Below are 20,585 nucleotides of genomic sequence, written 5' to 3'. Positions count from 1 at the left end.
ATGTGGTATGGTACTAAATTAGAAAATTATGATTTTTTCTTTAAGCCGATGCCTTGTGGTAAGTTTTATAGCAGTCTTGAGAACAAAGTGCCATGGCAGCAGAGAGAAGGGCAGTGATTAATGCTGCCCGTGGTGGTCATCAGACACTTTATGTTTTGATAGGTCATGGAAAATCTTTTCTAGACTACAATTAGAGAACTTGGTTTTGAAGAGTTTTCCTCATCTAAGAGACATCAGTGTATTTTCCCAAAAGCAGTGTCTTTTCCTCCTTATCCCGATTTTGCGCATTTTTCATGCATTACATCATAAGGAGATTAAAGTTTAATGATTCCAAATCTGAAAGTTCTGGAGAAGAATGTTTTCCGTAAACCTAATAGAATAAATATTTTCTTTTCTGTAGTTTTTTCTATAATGAAAAGAATGTAGGCTTTGGAGTCAGACATAGGTTTGAATCCCATCTTTTTGAATCCCAGCTCTTTAAACTGCATTTACCTGAAGGATCATGCATCAGTTTCTCTGTCCATAAAAATAGGGGTAATACCTGCTGTAAAATAGTGGTGTAAGGATGAAATGAGCTATCTCCTAAAAGTGTGGCATCAGTATTCCTGGAACATATCAAGAGCTCAAGAAATATTATTTCCTTTTTATTCAAAGGAGAATCTTGTAGAGTAAGCAGGATTATAGTACCCCTCTGGTATTGGTGAAGCTGTTATTCTAGGAGACTGCATGGTGCCTTCAAGCGTCTATTCTTTCGGCATATATTTAGCACCCAGTATCTGCAAAGCAGGTAGAGATTTTGCAGTCTTGTTGGCGGAGGAAACAGCAACAAATAGTTAAGGTAGTGGGATACTGAGAGTAAATACATGGAGTTTCTGAGAAGAAGGTCCTGATAAGCTGCAGTGGTTAGGCATCCTTCATGACTGCAGGAGAGCTGCAAACTGGACCTTAAAGACAGAATGAAGGAGAAGGAAAAACATTCAGGCTTGAACAAGATCAGAAAGATCAAAAGCTCAGCCTTTCTGGCAGAAGTTTTTTTCCAGCTTTATTGAGATATAATTGACATATAACATTGTGTAAGTTTAAGATGTACAGCATGTTGATTTGGTAAATTTATATCCTGCAAAATGATTACCACCATAGCATTAGCAACCACCTCCATCCTGTCATATAATTATCATTTCTTTTTTGTGGTGAGAACATCTAAGAAATACTCTTTAAGCAACTTGCAAGTTTATAATACAATATTATTAGCTATAATCACCATGCTGTACATTAAATCCCCAGAATTTGTTAATCTTACAACTGGAAGTTTGTACCCTTTGACCAGTATTTCCCCATTACCTCCACTGCCCAGCCCCTGGTAACCACCACTCTACTCTCTGTTTCTCTGAGTTTGGTTTTTTAGATTCCACATATAAGTGATATCATACCGTATTTGTCTTTCTCTGTCTGAATTATTTCACTTAGCACAATGCCCTTAAGGTCCATCCATGTTATTGCCAATGGCAGGATTTCCTTCTGTCTCGTGGCTGAATTGTATATATGTAGTGCATCATCTTTATCCATTCACTCATCGACAGTTAGGTTGTTCCCATATCTTGGCTGTTGTAAATAATGCTGCGATGAATATGGGGATACAGATCTCTCTTTGAGATCCTGTTTTCATTTCCTTTGGATGTGTACCCAGAAGTGGGATTTTACTGGATCATATGGTAGTTCTATTTTTAATTTTTTGAGGAACTTCTATACTGTTTTCCATAGTGACTGTACCAATTTACATTCCCACCAACAGTGTACAAGGGTTCCCTTTTCTCCCCACCCTCACCAAACTTGTTATCTCGTCTTTTTGAGGATAGCCATTTTAACAAGTATGAGGTGATAATTCACTGTGGTTTTGATTTCCAATTCCCTAATGATTAGTGATGTTGAGCACCTTTTCACGTACCTGTTGGCCAGGTATGTCTTCTTTAGAAAAATGTCTATTCAATTCTTTCTGACAGAATATTTTTATATGACTGGTAATAGTTTCAAGTATTCAGAACAGAAAAATGTTGAGGCTGTCTGTAGTTGGCTGTGCTGATGTAGAGAAAGCAGGACGAAAGTACCCTGAATGTACTATTTCCTCAGTTTTCAAGCAGATCATTCTTATCTAAATGTTTAGGACTCTTAAACTTAATCCAGAGAGGGGCCTGTCACTTATTACATGTGTCTTTCTTTTAAAGCATAAGCCGGATAACATGTTTCCAATTCTCTGAGGTTTCTTGCTCAGAGTAATATATAAAAAGTCTTCAAGGTTCTACATTATCTTACCTACCAACTCCCTTAATTTTACCAGTTTGACTTCATTTCTTGCTACTTGCCCTCTCATCCACACTGCTCTATTTCCAGGAGTAGTATGGCAGGCATGCTGCCACTTCACAGCCCGTACACTTCCTGTTCTTTCTGTCTATAAATCTCTTCCTTCACAGTACACGGCTTGTCCCTCAGCTCTCTCAGGTTTCTATTCAAACGCAATCTGAGAAAAGGGGAGAAAAGGGAACCCTTGTACACTGTTGCTGGGAATGTAAATTGGTACAGTCACTATGGAAAACAGTATAGAAGTTCCCTCACATGTCAAGCACCATTCCTGCTGTTTTATTTCCAAAGCACTTAGAACCATTTGACGTACTATATATTTTAAAAGTGTATTTGCTCATTGTCTCTTCTAACGCCTCTAAAATATAAGCTCCTTGAGGGCAGAGATATTATTTATTTTATTCACAGCCACATTTCCAGTGCCTAGCACAAACTATTCAATAAATACTTATTAAATGAATAAACTTTATCTTTCTTTCTGAGTTGTAAAAGAACTGTGGTCATCACAGACTTTTCTTCCCTTTATTGCCACTGAGTGACCAAAATGGGGCCTTCCTGAGGAGGACATCAGTTCATTTGGTCAACATTAAACATACTTTGCGAATACAGGCATACCTCGGAGATATTACAGGTTTGGTTCCTGACACTGTAATAAAACGAATATTGCAATAAAGGGAGTCACAAGAGTTTTTTGGTTTCCCAGTGCCTGTAAAAGTTATGCTTACACTATACTGTCCATTAAGCGTGCAATAGCATTATGTCTAAAAAAACAATGTACCTACATTTATAATATACTTCATTTTTTCCCTTTTTATCTGGGAATTCATAATGGTTGACAATTTGGTCTCAGCCTAAGAGAATGGAAAAGAGTTTACACTTGATAGAAAGGATCAGTAAAACTAGTAACTTTTTTTGCAATTTATGTGAGAGAAAGAGGCTTAGAGAAGGAGAGGAAACAATGTGTCTTGAAAGTAAGTAGGAAACGATCACAAGATTAGAATTAGTTGCTTGAAGCAAAATGTGATGAGAAATCATTGGACGATTTTGAGGGGTCTAGTAGTATAATTAAAGAAATATTTTTAGGACTTTGATTTTTACAATTATTAGGATAGTCCGAAGAAGAGAAGTCAAAATTTAAGGACATTTATAAAAAAAAGTTTGGTATATTTGAGGTTTGAAATAATCTGAACAAGAAAAATAAAGGAGAAATGGCCACACCAGGAGAATTTGAGAAAAAGCAGTAATGAGAAGCTATTCGGGGTGTAGGGGTTATAGAAGGACAATAAGTTTGAAATACCAACTTGGCATTATCATTGCTTTAGGATAAGAGATAAGAACTATAATTTACTCTCAGTTTCCATTTTTTAGAGGCTAAAAAATCAGGTGGCATTTGCTGTAGATGTTTTTGGAATATGGTTTCTTCTCTACAATTGCCTAGTTAGCAGGGGGAGGGAGGAATGTTTTCACTAGGGGTAACAATATTTGTTGTATCCATTAGAAATTGTAGGTAATGTGGATGAGATAAAAAGTACTGATGTAGTTTTAGAAATACTGAAATGATTTAGGGGAATAAAAGTTAGATGCATAAAAATGCTTTTGTTTGCTAAAATTGCTGTTTTTAGATGGAGTTTCCTTTTTAAACTTAACCTCAAGACTACATTTACTTTTGTTAATTTAATAGGTCCATCTGTTAATTTAATAGGTGACAGTTGTCACAGGAAGTTGGGGAACATTTTTTTATCAGTAGGTATGTATATTGTTGGCTTTCAGATATGTTATGCTCTCGGGTATCTAAGCCTATTAGACAAGAGACAGAAACTTAGAAAGATACAAATGGCAGAGCAACGTTTTTCAACAGAATTACTATTCTGCTCTTTGGCTTTCCCTTTGTTATCCTATTCCTCTCCCTTTCCAGTTGCTCAGAACGTACCCTTCTCCAGCTTCCTGCAGAGTTTAACACTTTTGCTTCAGTGTTAACACATAGAGTAGAATAAAGAAGGACAGATTTAGCCTAGACAGCTCAAATAGTACTTTTCAAACACTGACTGTATGTTCAGTACTATGCTTGGCTCCAAGCATACAAACCTGAATACACGTGATCCCTTGTCATGAGAAACTCATAGTAGAGCAGTCTAGTGGCAGAGCATCCACAATCTACAGTAATACTTTCATAGAGATACTTGAAGAGCTAGTTTTCCATTTAATAATTTTAATAGAAACAAATTTGTAAGCAGCCAAAAAATGGTCCTCTCATGGCCTTTCTTCATAGATATTAAAACCTGTTTTTAGAATTGCATGCTTTAATATTTTTTAGAATTACTCTTATAGAGGGCAAATGAAATACTCATTGTTTAGTATTGTTTGACCAACTTATTTTAAGTAGATTGACAAAAGCATTTTTGGTAGTATATTGAACTAAATATGGCTTTATTTTAAATTGTTCAAATTTTACATTAATTAAAATTAGTGTTATTAAAAAGTATCTTTTTAGTCTAAGCATGTTCTGATTCTTAACATTTTATTTAATCTTTAAGCTATATTCCTCTTCCTAGTCCCCTACTGAGTACTTCTGATCTTCTGTTTTTCAAAATTTTTTCTTTCTCAGCATGAAAACCCTATTGCTTTATAGAAAAATGATGTCTGAAAATGCATTACCAAATCCCTTTAGATGATAGAAGAATACATTTTTGCCTTGTTTTTTGTTGTACCTTTTAATTTAAACTGGTCTCACACATGAACTTTCTTAGAATCAGGCAGTTCCTGGTTCCTATGGGACTTCCTGTTTTCTCAAATAAAAGTAGAAAAGCACCTCAGAAAGGAAACCTGGTCAGTGTGAACTACTTTGTAGGCTCAGTTAGTCCTAGTTGTGACCTGGCTTATAGAGATCCAGGTATCTGAAAGCTTTGAATATTTTTGCATGCAATTTTAAAATAGAGGAAAAGGAGGAGATTCTAAATAATAACCAGAGAGATGCTACATAATCAGCCATGAACTTGTTTGTATCTTTTGGGGGAGGGTGGATGTATGGAGGTTGGATGGAAAGTGGTAAATCCTTTCTTTATAATATTTATTAGAAGTAAGAAGTTGTTTAATACTGAGACTTTATTCTTAGCCACTTTGATGTGTATATTTGTTTCATGCCACTTTTCCAGATGTTAGCAAGGACTAGGAAGTTTTGTTTTTTAATCATTGGAAGTAAGAATTCTAAATGAATTATTCAGTTTTAAAGCATCTTGTAGATTTCCTCAAGTAGTAACTGCCTTTAGTCTATATTTTGAAGAGAAACCAAGTTAAGGTGAAGAAATGATAGTCATTAATAGTAACGATAATAGGTAACATATATTAAGTGTTTGACACTATGCCAAGCATTTTATATAGTTTATCTCATTTAATCCTCACAACTGTATAAGGTAGGTATCATCATTACATCCTTCCATTACAGAAGAGGAAACTACAACTTAGAGTGGCTAAATAGATGGTAGTTCAAGGCCACGTTGCTAGAAAGTAGTGGAGCTAGGACTTGAACCAAGTCACTCTAAGTATTATAGAGCAAACCACAAAATCATAGAATGGTAAATATAGTAAGTCTGAAAAATTAGTTCCCCAACCTTTATTATCATCAGTTTGTTTATATATTGTTTGCATGTTTACATTCAGTTTTAGCATAGTACACGTTGGCATTTCCGAGGGCTTGTTTAGGGGGATTCTAATTCTCATTCTTAAATCATGCTAATAGTTCTCTCTTTTTCTTTCCTTGATAGTAAAAAACCCCTTTGATGAAACATTTGGAAACATAAAAGTAAGTAAAAAATCTTAATACTGATACTTTGTCTTACGTTTTATATGGTAAAGGTAGTAGGATGAGTATCACCTAAAAAGTAGTAATTTTAAAGGGAATAAGTTTTCTTATTTTTGAGTATTCCTTGACCACAGTATAATTAAATCTGACACCGATTTCCACCTAAGAGCTGACCTGTTTATCACTTTGAGGTAAAAGCCACTGCCAAGTAAAATGGCAGTGGCATGTCTTCTGGGGATCTGGTCTTACCCTTAAAAGTATGCCTCTTTTCTTAATTGTTGGGTACCCTAGCAGTTTTTGTCTTTTTTGCCCTCCTTTTGTTCTCTTTCGATTTTTTGCTCATTGGCATGCCTTTTCAACTGTCAGGAAGGCAAAGGATTTAGAGTCTTATGCAACTTATTTATGATTCCTTTTATTTTTAAAGGATTTATAATGTTAATTTTAACCTAAGTTTTACTCACATGAAAATATTTTTCACTTACCATTCATCATTATAGGCACTCCAAAGATTATATTTGAGTTTATATTATAATATACAATTAGTTGTTAATTTTTTTTTATTATAGGAACTGACAGTAATACAGACCTGTACAGAAAACATTATTTGTTGTACTAAATGATATGTAATAATGTGTAATCAGATCCATAGAATGTTACTTTAGATTGTTAGTAATGATTATTTTCTGTAGTATTCTATTGTTGTGATATTGTTTTTTTAAAAAAGTTGACTTTATCATATTTAGTATAACATTGCTGCTGGCATCATAATTTAAATTTGCACAATATACTCACTGAACATTGAAAAGACAAGACTTTATTTTCTTCTGTATAATTTTCCCCTTGGGGGAACCTGAAGTTCCTAATCTCTAAATAATAATAATAATTGTAATGAAGATAATGGCAATTAACTTACATTAAGTGTTTATTCTGTGCCAGGCACTATGCTAAGTGTTTAAAATCCATTAATATCATTTAATCAGGGACTTGATACAAAAATTGAAAATATCCTTGAGAAAATTGGCTGAGATACAAGAGGGAAATATTTAAAGGTGATAATATGTGAGAAAATTTGGTAGAGTCACCCTACAGTTTGGTTTTTCCCCCAAGCATGAGAACTTTGCTTCAGAGAATGATTTGTGTTAGTAAAAGAAAATCTGGAGCTTATCAAAACACGCAATTAGAAGGTAGCTATTTCAAATTAAAAAATTATTTTTGTTTAATGGAAGGTTACTTGAAAGCTTACTTTAAATATGGATTTATTTGTAGATCTTTAACTTGTTTTCAGGGTGATCAGTAGACACATTTCAAGCTGAATATTAGGAGGCAATCTGAAAAGCAGACAGAATGGAAGAAGTTTGTAATGAAACTATAAGCCAATATAAGTTTCTGTAAGAAAGTAACTTTAACATTTGATTTACACGCTTTTCGGATTTACTTCTAGTTTAGCATATTGGTGCTAAAGATTATTGAACCTTTCTATTTCTCAAAATTGATTTGTTCCCCTTAATAAAATGTTCCATAAAAACTATTTAGGTCGTAATTTAGTTGATCATTTGGATGGCACTTGACACCCTTGTAATATATAGATGGTCATTTTGAATGAGTTGCTGTTGGAAAAATAATTATTGAAAAAATTATAGCTGAGCTTTTTGGGCGTTTAAATGCATTGTATGCGAATGGAATAGCATGTATGTTATCCAGTATGAGATCCAGTTACATATGATTAGGTTTTGTTATTTCTTCTACTTGTCTAGTCCAGTGTTTTTTGTTGTTGTTGTTTTTAACGTATTTATATATTTGTTTTTTGGCTGCATTGGGTCTTCGTTGCTGCACACAGGCTTTCTCTAGTTGTGGTGAGCAGGGGCTACTCTTTGTTGCTGTGTGGCGGCTTCTCTTGTTGTGGAGCATGGGTTCTAGTCGCATGGGCTTCAGTAGTTGCAGCATGTGGCTCAGTAGCAGCACACAATCCCTAGAGCGCGTGGGCTCAGTAGTTGTGGCGTGTGGGCTCAGTAGTTGTGGCTCATGGGCTCTAGAGCATAGGCTCAGTAATTGTGGTGCACGGGCTTAGTTGCTCCATGTCATGTCAGATCTTCCCGGACCAGAGATCGAACCCATGTCCCCTGCATTGGCAGGGAGATTCTTAACCACTGCACCACCAGGGAGGTCCTAGTCCAGGGTTAATATATGTGAATCAATAGATGAAGTTTATTCCCAGGCCTCTGATGTTCATTAAAGATGTAATCACAGAGGACAGTGTCAAATTTTTGGATTTAGTTTTGGTTTTGAAAGGGGTGTGGGGATAGGCATGATCAGGACATGCAAAACGAAAAGGGAATCGGTCTCTTTTCCAGTTAAGGAAGGAAACAAACTTCAAAACTCTCAACCACTTTAGTCCTGAAGCTTAATCAGATTTACCTTGGTTTTATATGTCAAGTCCACAACCTACAGTATCATTGGAACTCCTCATCTTGTTATGTTGAACGTATTTATTAAAAAACGATTTTGTGGTTTAATCTATCACAGATGCATAGCTTTCAGAATCTTGAATTTCAGCTACAGTTACTTTTTGATGTCTAATTTTTGCAGTTTGGATTTTTAAGCTTATGTGATAAGGACTGGCTTGATTCTGAATCAGGTTGAGATAGAATTGAGGGGGTAAAAAGCAAATGGGTTGGAAGGCAAGTAGTCAGCTGAAGGAATGTCACTTATCTCTAGCAACCATCTCACATAAAGCCAGGGACTCTGGTGGTAGGATTATGGAGCCTTTGATGAGTTTTTCTCTTCCTAGTACCACTCATTAAAGCTGCATTGATCCATAGTGTGCCATCCATAGTGTGCAGACTTGTCTCTTCTGTCCTTGAACATATAGCGTGAAAACAAATGGATGAGATTACGTATCATTGGGCATATGAATTTTACTTTCCCAGCTTTTTTACTATCCTGTCTGAATTTGTTCCTGGTCATGTTCATACAGTAATCCTATTTTGTTAGAAACTTAAGGAGAAAGGAAATAATAAAGACGTAGCCCCCTCATAAATCATGAGTTTATTTCAAATAGTGTGATAAGCTATTCTTACCCCCTCTCCTAACCTACCCTCCCCCGTTGCTTGTATCAGTTTCTCTTAATTGTGATTGCTCTTAAATTGAGGTCTCATTGCTTTAGACTACTTGTCAGGGTGCTTAGACATTGCAGTAGTCTGCGCTCTGGTTTCCTTTCATATGGTCAGAATAATATTCCTGATGCACAGTTCTGTTTTACTTTTCTTGTCCTAAATGTTCAGAATGAAGTCAAACGCTTTGTCTTGGTATCTAGAGCTGTCTAGCCATTGATTCCAAACCGCTTTTCTAGTAGTTTGCTGAGTCAAAGTAGGCTCTGGTTATGTAAGAAATATAACCAAAGGTTTTATTCCTTCAGGCCCATGCTGTTCCTTCTGCCTGGAATGCTGGTCAATTCTATTCTTTCTGTGAAGCCCGATTCAGATATTCCCTCTTCCATAAATGGATCTTCCCTCCCCTCCATCTTCTTTATTTACATTGTACCTTGTTTGCAACCATAATATAACGTTTAGTCTGTTTTTTGCCCTTGAGAACAGGAACCATCTTGTTCCCTGGGTTTCTTGCTTTGTTGAGAACAGTTCTTAACTTGTAGTAGATGCTCATTAAATGTTTGTTTCACTTTAATGGTTCATAAATTTATACAGGGCCACTTTGGGACCTAGGAGGGGTTGAGGGTTAATTTAATTGAAGTGTCACTACTCATTCCCTTATTATGTGGTTGAGGCAGGTTAAAACAAAACATGAAGAAAACAGTCTCATAAGAATACACATGAGCGTGCATTGTATAGAGGGGGATTGGGAGCATTGTTTTGGTGGCTGGGGGAGTTTGTTGTATATAAGACATTTTCTAGCACTAACCTTAGTGCCAGTTTCCCAATCATCCTCAAGAAGGTAAAATATTTAGAGTGATAGTTTAGATTCTTAGATTAAGGTTTCTTTAAAATATGGTAGCCGTTGGTTAAATATGAATTTGTCTTTCAGATTATGTAGCTTCTATGGTTTTTAAGTTCATTCACTGTTTTTCTTTTCGAATAAAAATTATTAATTGGTGCATTTTTCTCCCCGGAATCGGATATTTTATAATAATTTCTTTTAAATTTAGGAAAGTGAGAAAAATCATATGATGAACACTTTATACAAGCTTCATGATCGATTGGCACAGCTTGCAGGTAATTGTTTTAACATTCATAGTCTCTAAAACTGTTTTGAAAATTAATTTGCATATATAGCATGCAGTATCAGTAGAAATGGTTTTTCCCAAGTTCAGTGTTGTTATATTACATTGTGGGGTGTTTTCTCTTTAGAAGTTTTTAGTCCTATATGGAGTGGGTTTTTATCTGTATAGATATGTTTAATCAAGGCCTTCTTCCTGCCTGCCATATGTATACAATGAAATATAGATATATACTCTATGGTAAAAGTCATCACATTTTTTTATTGCATTGATAATAAAATTCTGAAAGCTTATATATTAGTTAAATTGGGTAAGCAGTGGATTAACTAAAATCCTCAAATATAAAAGTGCAGATTTTCCTTTGGTGATTGTATAGGTGTCATTTCCTTGGATAAAGTAAATATATTACAGAATTTTTTTCTCCTGAAACATCGCATTTTCCTCATATTCTGGTCTTAGTAAGACTTTGAGAGTTCTCAGGTATGCAACATACCTGCAATTAGAATAATATAGGTGAATTGGCATGAAGTTTAGCATTTATAAAAGCTGTAGTAGCACCTTATCTGTTTATTACCTTTTAACTTTTTTCAGTTATTTCACATATAATCTGAAAGAAGAGACTTTGGATTCTCTTCATATAAACAGTTACAAGAAAAGAAAAATGTAGTATTCCAAACTTTTGTTTGTAGCAGATCTTTTTGTAGAAACTAGATCATTGGTAGAAACCTAGTAGGTGAATGTGGAACTTCTCTGGTCGAATGGAAGCATTGAGAATCCTTACAGTTCCCCATCCTCTCACCAATCTTTGTTTTTTTTCGGGGTCCTTAATTCTGGTCAGTTTTTTTTTGGCTAATAATTGTGTGTATATCACTAAAAGTCTTCTTTGCATTGACTGACAGACTGTTATATACATATGCTGCAAACTGATGACATTTATTTGGTATGCTGTAGCACCCAGAAATGAAGTATATAATCTACATGGAATTCCTCATGTTGCTGCTACAAGCTTCTAGAGCTGTCTCTATAGCAGTGTTTTATGAAGTGTGTTAGATTGGCATAGTCTGGGGTGCTTTTAAAGATATAGATTCCTTCCTCTACAGCAGGGGTCTGCAAACTTTTTTCTGTGAAGGAGCCAGAGAGTAGATTTTTTAGGCTTTGTGGGATAGACTGTCTCTGTCACAACTACTCATTTCTGCTGTTAGAGCCTGAAAGCAGCCATAGATAATACATGAATGAGTGTGGCTGTGTTGCAATAAAACTTCATTTATAAAAACCGGTGGTAGGCCAGATTTGGTCTGTGGGTTTGCCAACCTCTGCTGCAGATCTGTGGAATTGGAATCTCTGAGGATGGATTATAAAGTTTGAAGACTTACATGTTCATCTAATAGGTATTTCTACCTGTTTTACAACCATGACCATTAAAATCTGGCTACTTGAACAAAATGATAAATAGGAGCATGGTTGCTTTTATGATAGAAAAATTTGCCAAGGATTTTACTTTAATTATTGTACTTTTATGTTAAATTTTTTTTTTAAAAAGTACTTGAAAGAAACAAGTGGGAGAAACTTAAAATTGAAGTTCATTGTAAGGATAATTGATCTCTAATAACCACAGATAGCCTGAAAAAGAAAAAAAAAGGCTTTGGATTCTTTTATAAATAGTTACAAGAAAAGGACAATGTAGTTTTCCAAACTTTTGTATGTAGTACACGTATTTGTAGAAACCAGATTATAGGTAGAAGCTTCTAATTTCCCTATTGATTTGTGTTATAATCATTTTTTAAGTTATGCATACTCCTTGCTAAAGATAGGCTTAGTAATACTCCGAAAATGCACATTTTAATTCAAACTTGAACTCTTGAATTATTAGCTTTAGTTAATAGATGTATGAGTTAGCACAATGAATTTTCCCCCTTGAAAAATAATACATCTATAGAGGGCTTTCTTTGTGCCAAGATCTATGGATAGGCATCAGCATGACATGGTTCCTACCCCAGGCTAACAATTTCATTGGGAATGTAAGAGGAATGTATGTTTCTATCTAGACTGAAATACATTTAAAGGTTGTGGTTGATATAAAAATATTTGTTTATATTGCCTATTGAAATTTATTTCTAGAAAATATAAATGAGTGTTTATCTTCTTTCTTTACTGATTATAATAATATAATCTATAATTGTGTAATTTGTAAAACTAGTTTGATTAATCATATTTGTTTTCTTCTGTTTAACATAGTACTGATTCAAAATTAATAATATGCTAATCTTTCCAGGAGATCATGAATGTGGCAGTTCTAGTCAGAGAACACTTTCTGTCCAAGAGGCAGCTGCATATTTGAAAGTAAGCAGTGAAATTAGAATTTTAATAGCTCTATTCTTAAAGTTCACAACTTATATCTACAGTACCATGCATTTGATTACTTTAATTGTACTGTTACAAACTTGGGCCTGCTGTTTGGTGTAATGTGAGCAGATAGAGAAAGCAAAATTACTCAACATTTTTTGTTTTAGTTTGTTTTAGAACATTCTCTGTGAGAGAATGCACATTAGTTTGGAAAGGGTGCAGACACCATTGGTGAGAGAGAAATTGAGATAAGTAAGTAGCATATAAGAAAGCAAGTGAGCATCTAACCATTGTCATTTATTTCAATTCTTCTGCCCCGGGATAATTTTATTTCAGGGTTCTAAGAGAATTTGCAGATGTATTTTCTATACCACTGTAAGTAATCTAGGAAATCCTAGATAAAAGGATAGGTACTAGAAGGTTAAGATGGACAGGTGTCACTCTGATTTCCAAAAAGGGGATAGTGGATTTTGAAAACCCTACTGGGGAGCTTGATGTTAATCCAGTTCCATAAAGATAATTCCATAAAGATGTGAGTACTTGCAGATGGAAATGCTGATCCCTAGAAGTTGGCATCCATTCATCGTGAACAAGTCATGTCATACAAACTTCATTTCCCCCCTTTTTGTGGTAAAAAAACACGTAACATGATATCTGCCCTAAAGTGTACAGTATTATTAACTATATATGCATCATTGTGCAGCAGATCTCTCAAACTTTTTCATCTTGCATTACTGAATCTCTGTACCCATTGCACAGCAACTCCCCCTTTCCTCCTCCTCCCAGCCCCTGACCACCACCATGTCACTTTCTGCTTCTGTGAGTTTGACTACAGTAGATACCTCGTAAAAATGGAATCATGCAGTATTTGTCCTTCTGTGACTGGTTAATATCTCTTAGCACAGTGCCCTCAAGTTTCACCCATGTTGTACTATATGACAGGATTTCCTTTTTTAAGGCTGAATAATATTCCACTGTATATACCCCACATTTTATTTATCCATTGATAGGCTGGTGAATATTTAGGTCTTTCCACTTCTTGGCTATTGTGAATAATACTGCAGTGAACATAGGAGTGCAAATATCTCTTAGATCCTGTTTTCAATTCTTTTGATAAATACCCAGAAGTGAGATTGCTGGAACATATAATAGTCCTAGTTTTAGTAATTTGATGAACTTCCATACTGGTCTCCATAATGGCCACACCATTTTACATTCCCACCAACATTTACAAGGGTTCCCTTTTCTCCATATCCTTGAAAACTCTTATTTTGTTTTCTTTTGGTTCTGGTTTGTTTTTTAATAATGGCCATGCTAACAGGTGTAAGGTGATATCTCACAGTGGTTTTGATTTGCATTTCTTTGATGATTAGTGATGTCAAGTATCTTTTTGTATACATATTGGACATTTTTATGTTTTCTTTGGAGAAATGTTTATTCAGGTCTCTTAACCCATTTTTTAAATCAGGTTATCTGATTTTTTGTTATTGACTTGTAGGAGTTCCTTATTTACTTTTGGATGTTAACCCTTATCAGATATTTGGTTTGCAAATATTTTCTCCCGTTTCACATATCCTCTTTTTACTCTGTTGATTGTTTCCTTTGCTATGCAGAAGCTTTTTAGTTTGATGTAGTCTCACTTGTCTCTTTTTGCTTATGTTGCCTGTGCTTTTGGTGTCATATCCAGAAAATCATTGCCAGGTCATATTTAAAAAATCATTGCTAAGGGCTTCCCTGGTGGTGCAGTGGTTGAGAGTCTGCCTGCCGATGCAGGGGACACAGGTTCGTGCACTGGTCTGGGAAGATCCCACATGCCGTGGAGCGGCTGGGCCCGTGAGCCATGGCCGCTGAGCCTGCGTGTTCGGAGCCTGTGCTCTGCAACAGGAGAGGCCACAACAGAGAGAGGCCCGCGTAACGCAAAAAAAAAAAAAAAAAAAAAATTATTGCTAAGACCAATATCATGAAGCTTTTCCCCTGTATTTTCTTCTAAGAGTTGTTTTTTTAATATCATTCCTTATTTTTTGTTAATTAATTTATTTTTGCTGTGTTGGGTCTTCATTTCTGTGCGAGGGCTTTCTCTAGTTGTGGCAAGCGTGGGCCTCTCACTATCACGGCCTCTCTTGTTGCGGAGCACAGGCTCCAGACGCGCAGGCTCAGTAGTTGTGGCTCATGGGCCTAGTTGCTCCACGGCATGTGGGATCCTCCCAGACCAGGGCTCGAACCCGTGTCCCCTGCATTAGCAGGCAGATTCTCAACCACTGCACCACCAGGGAAGCCCCATCTTCTAAGAGTTTTATAGTTTCATGTCCTGTTTAAGTCTTCAATCCATTTTGAGTTGATTTTTGTGTAGTGTAAGATAAAGCTTCAGTTTCATTCATTTGCATGTGGAAATCCAGTTTTCTCAACACCATTTGTTGAAGAAACTATCCTTTTCCCGTTGTGTATTCTTAGCACACTTGTTGAAGATCAGTTGACCATATATGAGACCTTCTCTGTTTTCTTCTATTGTTCTATGTGTCTCTCTTTACATCAGTACCGTACTGTTTTGATTACTGTACCTTTGTGATATGTTTTGAAGTCAGGAAGTATGGGGCCTCTAGCTTTGTTCTTCTTGCTTAAAATTGTTTTGGCTATTCAGGATCCTTTGTGGTTCCATATGAATTTTAGAATTGATCTTTCTCTTTCTCAAAAAAGTGCTACTGAGATTTTGATGGGAATTGCATTGAATCTGTAGATTGCTTTGGGTAGTATGGACATTTTAACAATATTAAGTCTTCCAATCATGAACACAGGATGCCTTTTCATTTATTTGTGTCTTGAATTTCTTTAAGCAGTGCTTGTAGTTTTCAGTGTATAAGTCTGTCACATTCTTGGTAATGTTTATTCCTAAGTATTTTGTTCTTTTGATGCTATTATAAATGACATTTTCTTAATTTTCTTTTCTGATTTTTCATTTTTGTGTATAGAAATGCAACTTCTTTTTTATATTAATTTTTTTATCCTGCAACTTTGCTGAATTGCTTAAATTGTAATGGTTTTTTTTTGTGGAGTCTGTAGAGTCTTCTATGTATAAGATCGTGTTTCTGCAAACAGATAATTTTACTTCCTCCTTTCCAATTTGTATGCATTTTCTTTTCTCACCTAATTGCTGTAGCTAGGATTTCTAGTACTATATTGAATAGAAATGGTAACAATGGACATCTTTGCCTTATTCCTAGTCTCCAAGGAAAAACTTGGAGTTTTTCACAGTTAAGTATATACTAGACATTGGCTTTTCATATGTGGCTTTTATTATTTTGAGGTAATTTGCTTCTGTTCCTGATCTGTCAAGTGTTTTTAATAATTTAAGGTGTTGAATTTTGTCAAATGCTTTTTCTGTATTTATTGAAATGATCATGTGAGTTTTAATTTTTTGTTCTTTTAATGTGGTGTGTATCACATTGATTGGCTTTTGTATGTTGGACCATCCTTGCATTCTTGGAATAAATCCCACTTGATCATGGTGTCTGATCCTTTTAATGTGTTGTTAAAACTGTTGAACTCAGTTTGCTAATATTTTGTTGAGGATTTGCATCTGTATTCATCAGGGATATTGGTCTGTATTTCCTTTCTTGTAGTGTTTTCGTTCAGCTTTCGTGTCAGAGTAATGCTGGCCTCATAAAATGGTGTGGAAGTGTTCCCTCCTCTTAAAATTTTTTGGAAGAATTTGAGAAGCATAAGTGTTAATTCTTTTTTAAATGTTTAGTAGCATCCTCCAGTGAAACCACTGAATCCTAGACTTTTCTTTGTTGGGAGGTTTTTGATTACTGATTCAGTTTCTGTACTAGTTATAGGTCTGTTCAGATTTTCTATTTCTTCATTATTTAGTCTTGATAGGTTATATGTTTCTAGGAATTTATCCTTTTTTTTCTAGGTTATCCAGTTTGTTGATGAGTAATTGTCCATGGTAGTCTGTTGCGATCCTTTGTATTTCTCTGACATCAATTTTAATACCTCCTCTTTCATTTCTGATTATGTTTGAGGCTTCTCTCTCTTTTTATTAACTAAGGGTTTGTCAATTTTGCTGATTTTTTCTAAAAAACCACCTCTTTGTTTTGTTGATTTTTTAAAATTTTATTTCTGCCCTAATCCTTATCATTTCCTTCTGTTAACTTTGGGTTTAATTCTTCTTTTTCTAGTTCTTTGAGGTGTAAAGATGGGTGGTTTATTTGAGAGTCTCTTCTTTTTTAATGTAGGCATTTACCACTATGAAATTCCCTCTTAGAACTGCCCTTGCTGTATCCCATAAGAAGCTGTTGGACTTCTTGAATCTGAACGTCCATTTCTTTCCCCAGATTTGGGAGTTTTGGGTCATTATTTCTTCAAATAAGCTTTCTGCTCCTTTCACGCCTCTCCTTCTGGGACTTCCATAATGCATGTATTGATCTAACTGATAATGTTCAGTAAGTCCCTTAAGCCTTTCTTCATTCTTCTTCATTCTCTTTTCTTTTTGTTCCTCTGGATAATTTCAAATGACTTATCTTTGAGTTCCTTGATTCTTTGTTCTGCTTGATTTAAGACTGCTTTTGAACCCATCTTTTGAATTTTTCAATTCAGGTATTGTATTCTTCAGCTTCAAAATTCCTGTTTGGTTCTTTTTAGTGTTTTCTCTTTATTGATATTCTCATTTTATTTATGCATTGTTTTCCTGAGCTTGTTGAACATCTTTATGAGTTATTTTTAGATTTTTATCAGGTAATTCATATAGCTCAGTTTCTTTAGGGTCAGTTCCTGGAGATTTATTTTGTTCTCTTAGTTGGGCCATGTTTTCCTTGTTTCCTTTGTGTGCCTTGTTACCTTGTGTTGGGATCTACCATTTGAAAACACAGCCACATCTGCTAGCCTTTACAGACTGCCTTCATGCAGGGGAAGACCTTTACCACTGAGCTCAGATAGAGATTCTGGGGTCCCCTCAAACCTTTTTTGTGGATGCATCTTTTCTGGACCTGTGGGTGTTATTCCCAACTAGAGAGATTTTGCAGGTTTCTTTTTATAGGAGCTTGTAATCTCTTGCTCCCTCTGGTGTCTGTTTGCTATACTGCGGGTTCTCTGGAACCGCAGGAAGCTGTCCAGCTCTTTTTTATTTTCAGCAACCCCCAGGCATCTAGACTATGTCAGATCTCAGTGCTCTGAAACAAGTGATACAGAAACCAGTCCCTTGGGCAGCTCCCTGAGAAACTGAAACATTGGACACATGTTCCAACTCTTTCCCTCCTTGGGGAGAAACCAGGAGTTAGGGGTTTTCTGCCACTTTTCTGCACTGAGCTGCAGGGAGGGGCAGTGGCAAGTGAGTATGTATTAGTTCATTGCCTTTGTTCTTGGCAACCCCCAACCTGGTGCCCTTACCTATTAGTGCTAAGATTCAAGCAAGACAGAAGCCAGTCCCTCTGGCGGCCCCTGAAAAGTCTGAACATTGGGCATATGTTCCAGTCTTCTCTTTCCCTCCTCAAGGATAATCCAGGAGTTGGGAATTTTCTCCAGATCACATTATGGTATGCCAGGGGAAGGAGCTCCGGTGGAGTGAGTGTTATGAATTTTCCTACCTTCATGCAGCTAGTTTTGCACATGCTTGGGGTGTAGGAGGCTCTTAACCGGTTTCTAGATTTCTTACAAAGGGGTATTATTGAATTTGTGTCTCTGTGGGGGAAGGAGGGTCTGGAGCTTCCTATTCTGTCATCTTCCTGACGCCACCCCCTCTTTTTTTTTTTTTTAAATTTAGAATGTAGTAGAGTTCTAAGGCTTTCAGCGAGGTTTTAGTGACAATCTGCCATGATATGCTCGTCAAAAAAGAGAAATATGGACTCAGTTCTTAACTTAATCCATAACTTATATGTAGATACTTAAAAGATGTTGAGACAGTATAATATGATGGAGATTTGATGTTGATTCCAATTCTAGCACTGGCACATAGAAACCGTGTGTCTTGGTAAAGTCCCTTTACGTTTCTGTACCTGTATCTCACTGTGAAAGTGGAACTGTTCTTAATAATGCCTGTCAGAGTTGTTGGGAGACTTGTGAGAATACAAAGTACCTAGGTCAGTGCCTGATGATTATAATAACTTCCAATAAATTTTACTTCTTTTTTTGTGTGTTTCCTAACTAATTAAACCCGTGTCACTCTGAAGAGAGTTTTCTAATAACATGCTGCAGGATTTGTCTCTCAACCTTGTTCTTCATTTTCAGTTTTGACCTAGATGAGAACATTGATGACAGGCAAATTCGTGGATAGCGTAATAGTTAATAGATTGGATACCTAAAGGATTAGGATCCCAAAAGGTCTAAATAAGAAGGGCTTACAATTATGGGACTTTGTCTTAAGGAATGGAAAAATTGCTAGATATATTATGGGGGTGGGGGCAAAGAAGGGATTGGATTGAGTAGGCTAAAGGGTACATAGAATCAAATATTCCAGGAAAAGGGCATAGCATGTGGGAATCCAAAGCCAGCAAGCCATTCGTTATGATTTTAACATGTTTTTACTTCTGGCAGTGGGAAAAACTGATCCCAACCAGTGATTCCCTCCTGCTTTCTCTTCTTTTTTTTCCCAGTTGAATCTCTCAGAGAGGTAATGGCACAGATATCTGTTATCATTGGTCATAAATTCCTGGAGCAGGATTAATTTACATTTCAGACAAACCTCAAGACTCTTAAAATCTACTGAATTGTATTTGAAGGAAGGACTAAAGGGTTGGATGGGATAAGGCTTGGGAACAGGATAGGGCTTGATCAGTAGTTAAGCTGGAGCTGAAGAAGAGTCGGGTTGGTGTGGAAGGATGATTAACTGCCTCTCTTTCCCGTCCCCAGCCATTTGATTGGATAAGGTAAAAAGAAGGACACAGAACCAGGGTTGGGACAAGTTGGAGTCTAAGCCAGGCAGCAGTAGGGTACAAGACATTAGTTTGATTGAAGACTGGCAGCAAAGGAGTTAATGGATACACCCATGCATGAGTTAGTTGGGAACTGCCTGTATTGAGTTTAAAAAAAAAAAGTGATGCTAAAGAATTCTGGTCTTAAAAGATTTTAATATCTTTTCTCTGGGACTATTTTATGTTTCGGATTGGGTTTTGCCCTTTTTTTTTTAATTCAGTAGAATTTCTAATGTATATTTTTACAAGAGATTTTGGATTAATTTCTTAATTAGTTAAGTGAAGTTACTTTATGTAGGTAATATCCTTCTTATACATTTAGGTGTGTGTGTGTGTGTGTGTGTGTGTGTGTGTGTGTGTGTGTGTGTGTGTGTGTGTGTGTGTGTGTGTGTGTGTTAACCTTTTCTTTTTGGAGTCCCATTTTTAGCTTTTCAAATGCTGTGAAATCTGGTATGGCTTGTTACCACCAAAGATGCAGTTTGGACTGCTACTAAAAGGAAAAAAAGCATTAAACAGGGTTTTTTCCAAAAAAATAAAGTTTTAAGGTTTAGATAAAAGCTTTTAGGTGCTGTTTTTAATAATGCTTATTTTTTCAGTATAACATTAACCCGTGCTTATGATTTAACTCATACAGAAAATAAAAGGAAAATTGCATTTCAAATTCACCACCTAAGGTTAGCCACTCATTTTGGTCCATGTTTCTCTAGTCTTATATTTTTTCCCCAAAATTAGTATCACTATAAATATTATAAATGTCATATTGTAAATATTTACATATTTTTTCCTTTAAGTTGTTAGTGTTTTCCCATGTCATTGTTCAGGTTTTTAAAAATTATTTCTTTTTATCACTAGATAATATTTCTTTACATGATTGTATTGTACTGGTTTGTGGTTTTATGAAAGTACCTTAATTTTTGCATTATAGTACTTGATTTTCTGATCATTTCCTTAG

The 20,585-nt window shown here is 35.7% G+C and overlaps 1 protein-coding gene across 6 annotated transcripts in view; it reads left to right on the top strand.

Annotated features, from left to right (window-relative positions):
- Positions 1 to 20,585, top strand: part of LEMD3 (LEM domain containing 3) — a 144,943-nt gene that overhangs the window by 26,422 nt on the left and 97,936 nt on the right. For all 6 annotated transcript variants that reach the window (XR_013830655.1, XR_013830656.1, XR_013830657.1 and 3 more), the window contains exons 2-4: positions 6,117 to 6,154; positions 10,314 to 10,380; positions 12,658 to 12,725. Coding sequence is in view for 1 of the 6 variants with exons in the window: in XM_079938327.1 (XP_079794453.1) it covers positions 6,117 to 6,154; positions 10,314 to 10,380; positions 12,658 to 12,725 (173 nt within the window). In the remaining 5 variants the exon portion in view is untranslated. The remainder of the gene's footprint in view (positions 1 to 6,116; positions 6,155 to 10,313; positions 10,381 to 12,657; positions 12,726 to 20,585) is intronic.

Source organism: Stenella coeruleoalba, assembly GCF_951394435.1.
Source record: "Stenella coeruleoalba genome assembly, chromosome: 11".
NCBI classification, from domain to species: Eukaryota; Metazoa; Chordata; class Mammalia; order Artiodactyla; family Delphinidae; genus Stenella; species Stenella coeruleoalba.
This window is presented reverse-complemented; position numbering and strand designations above follow the sequence as displayed.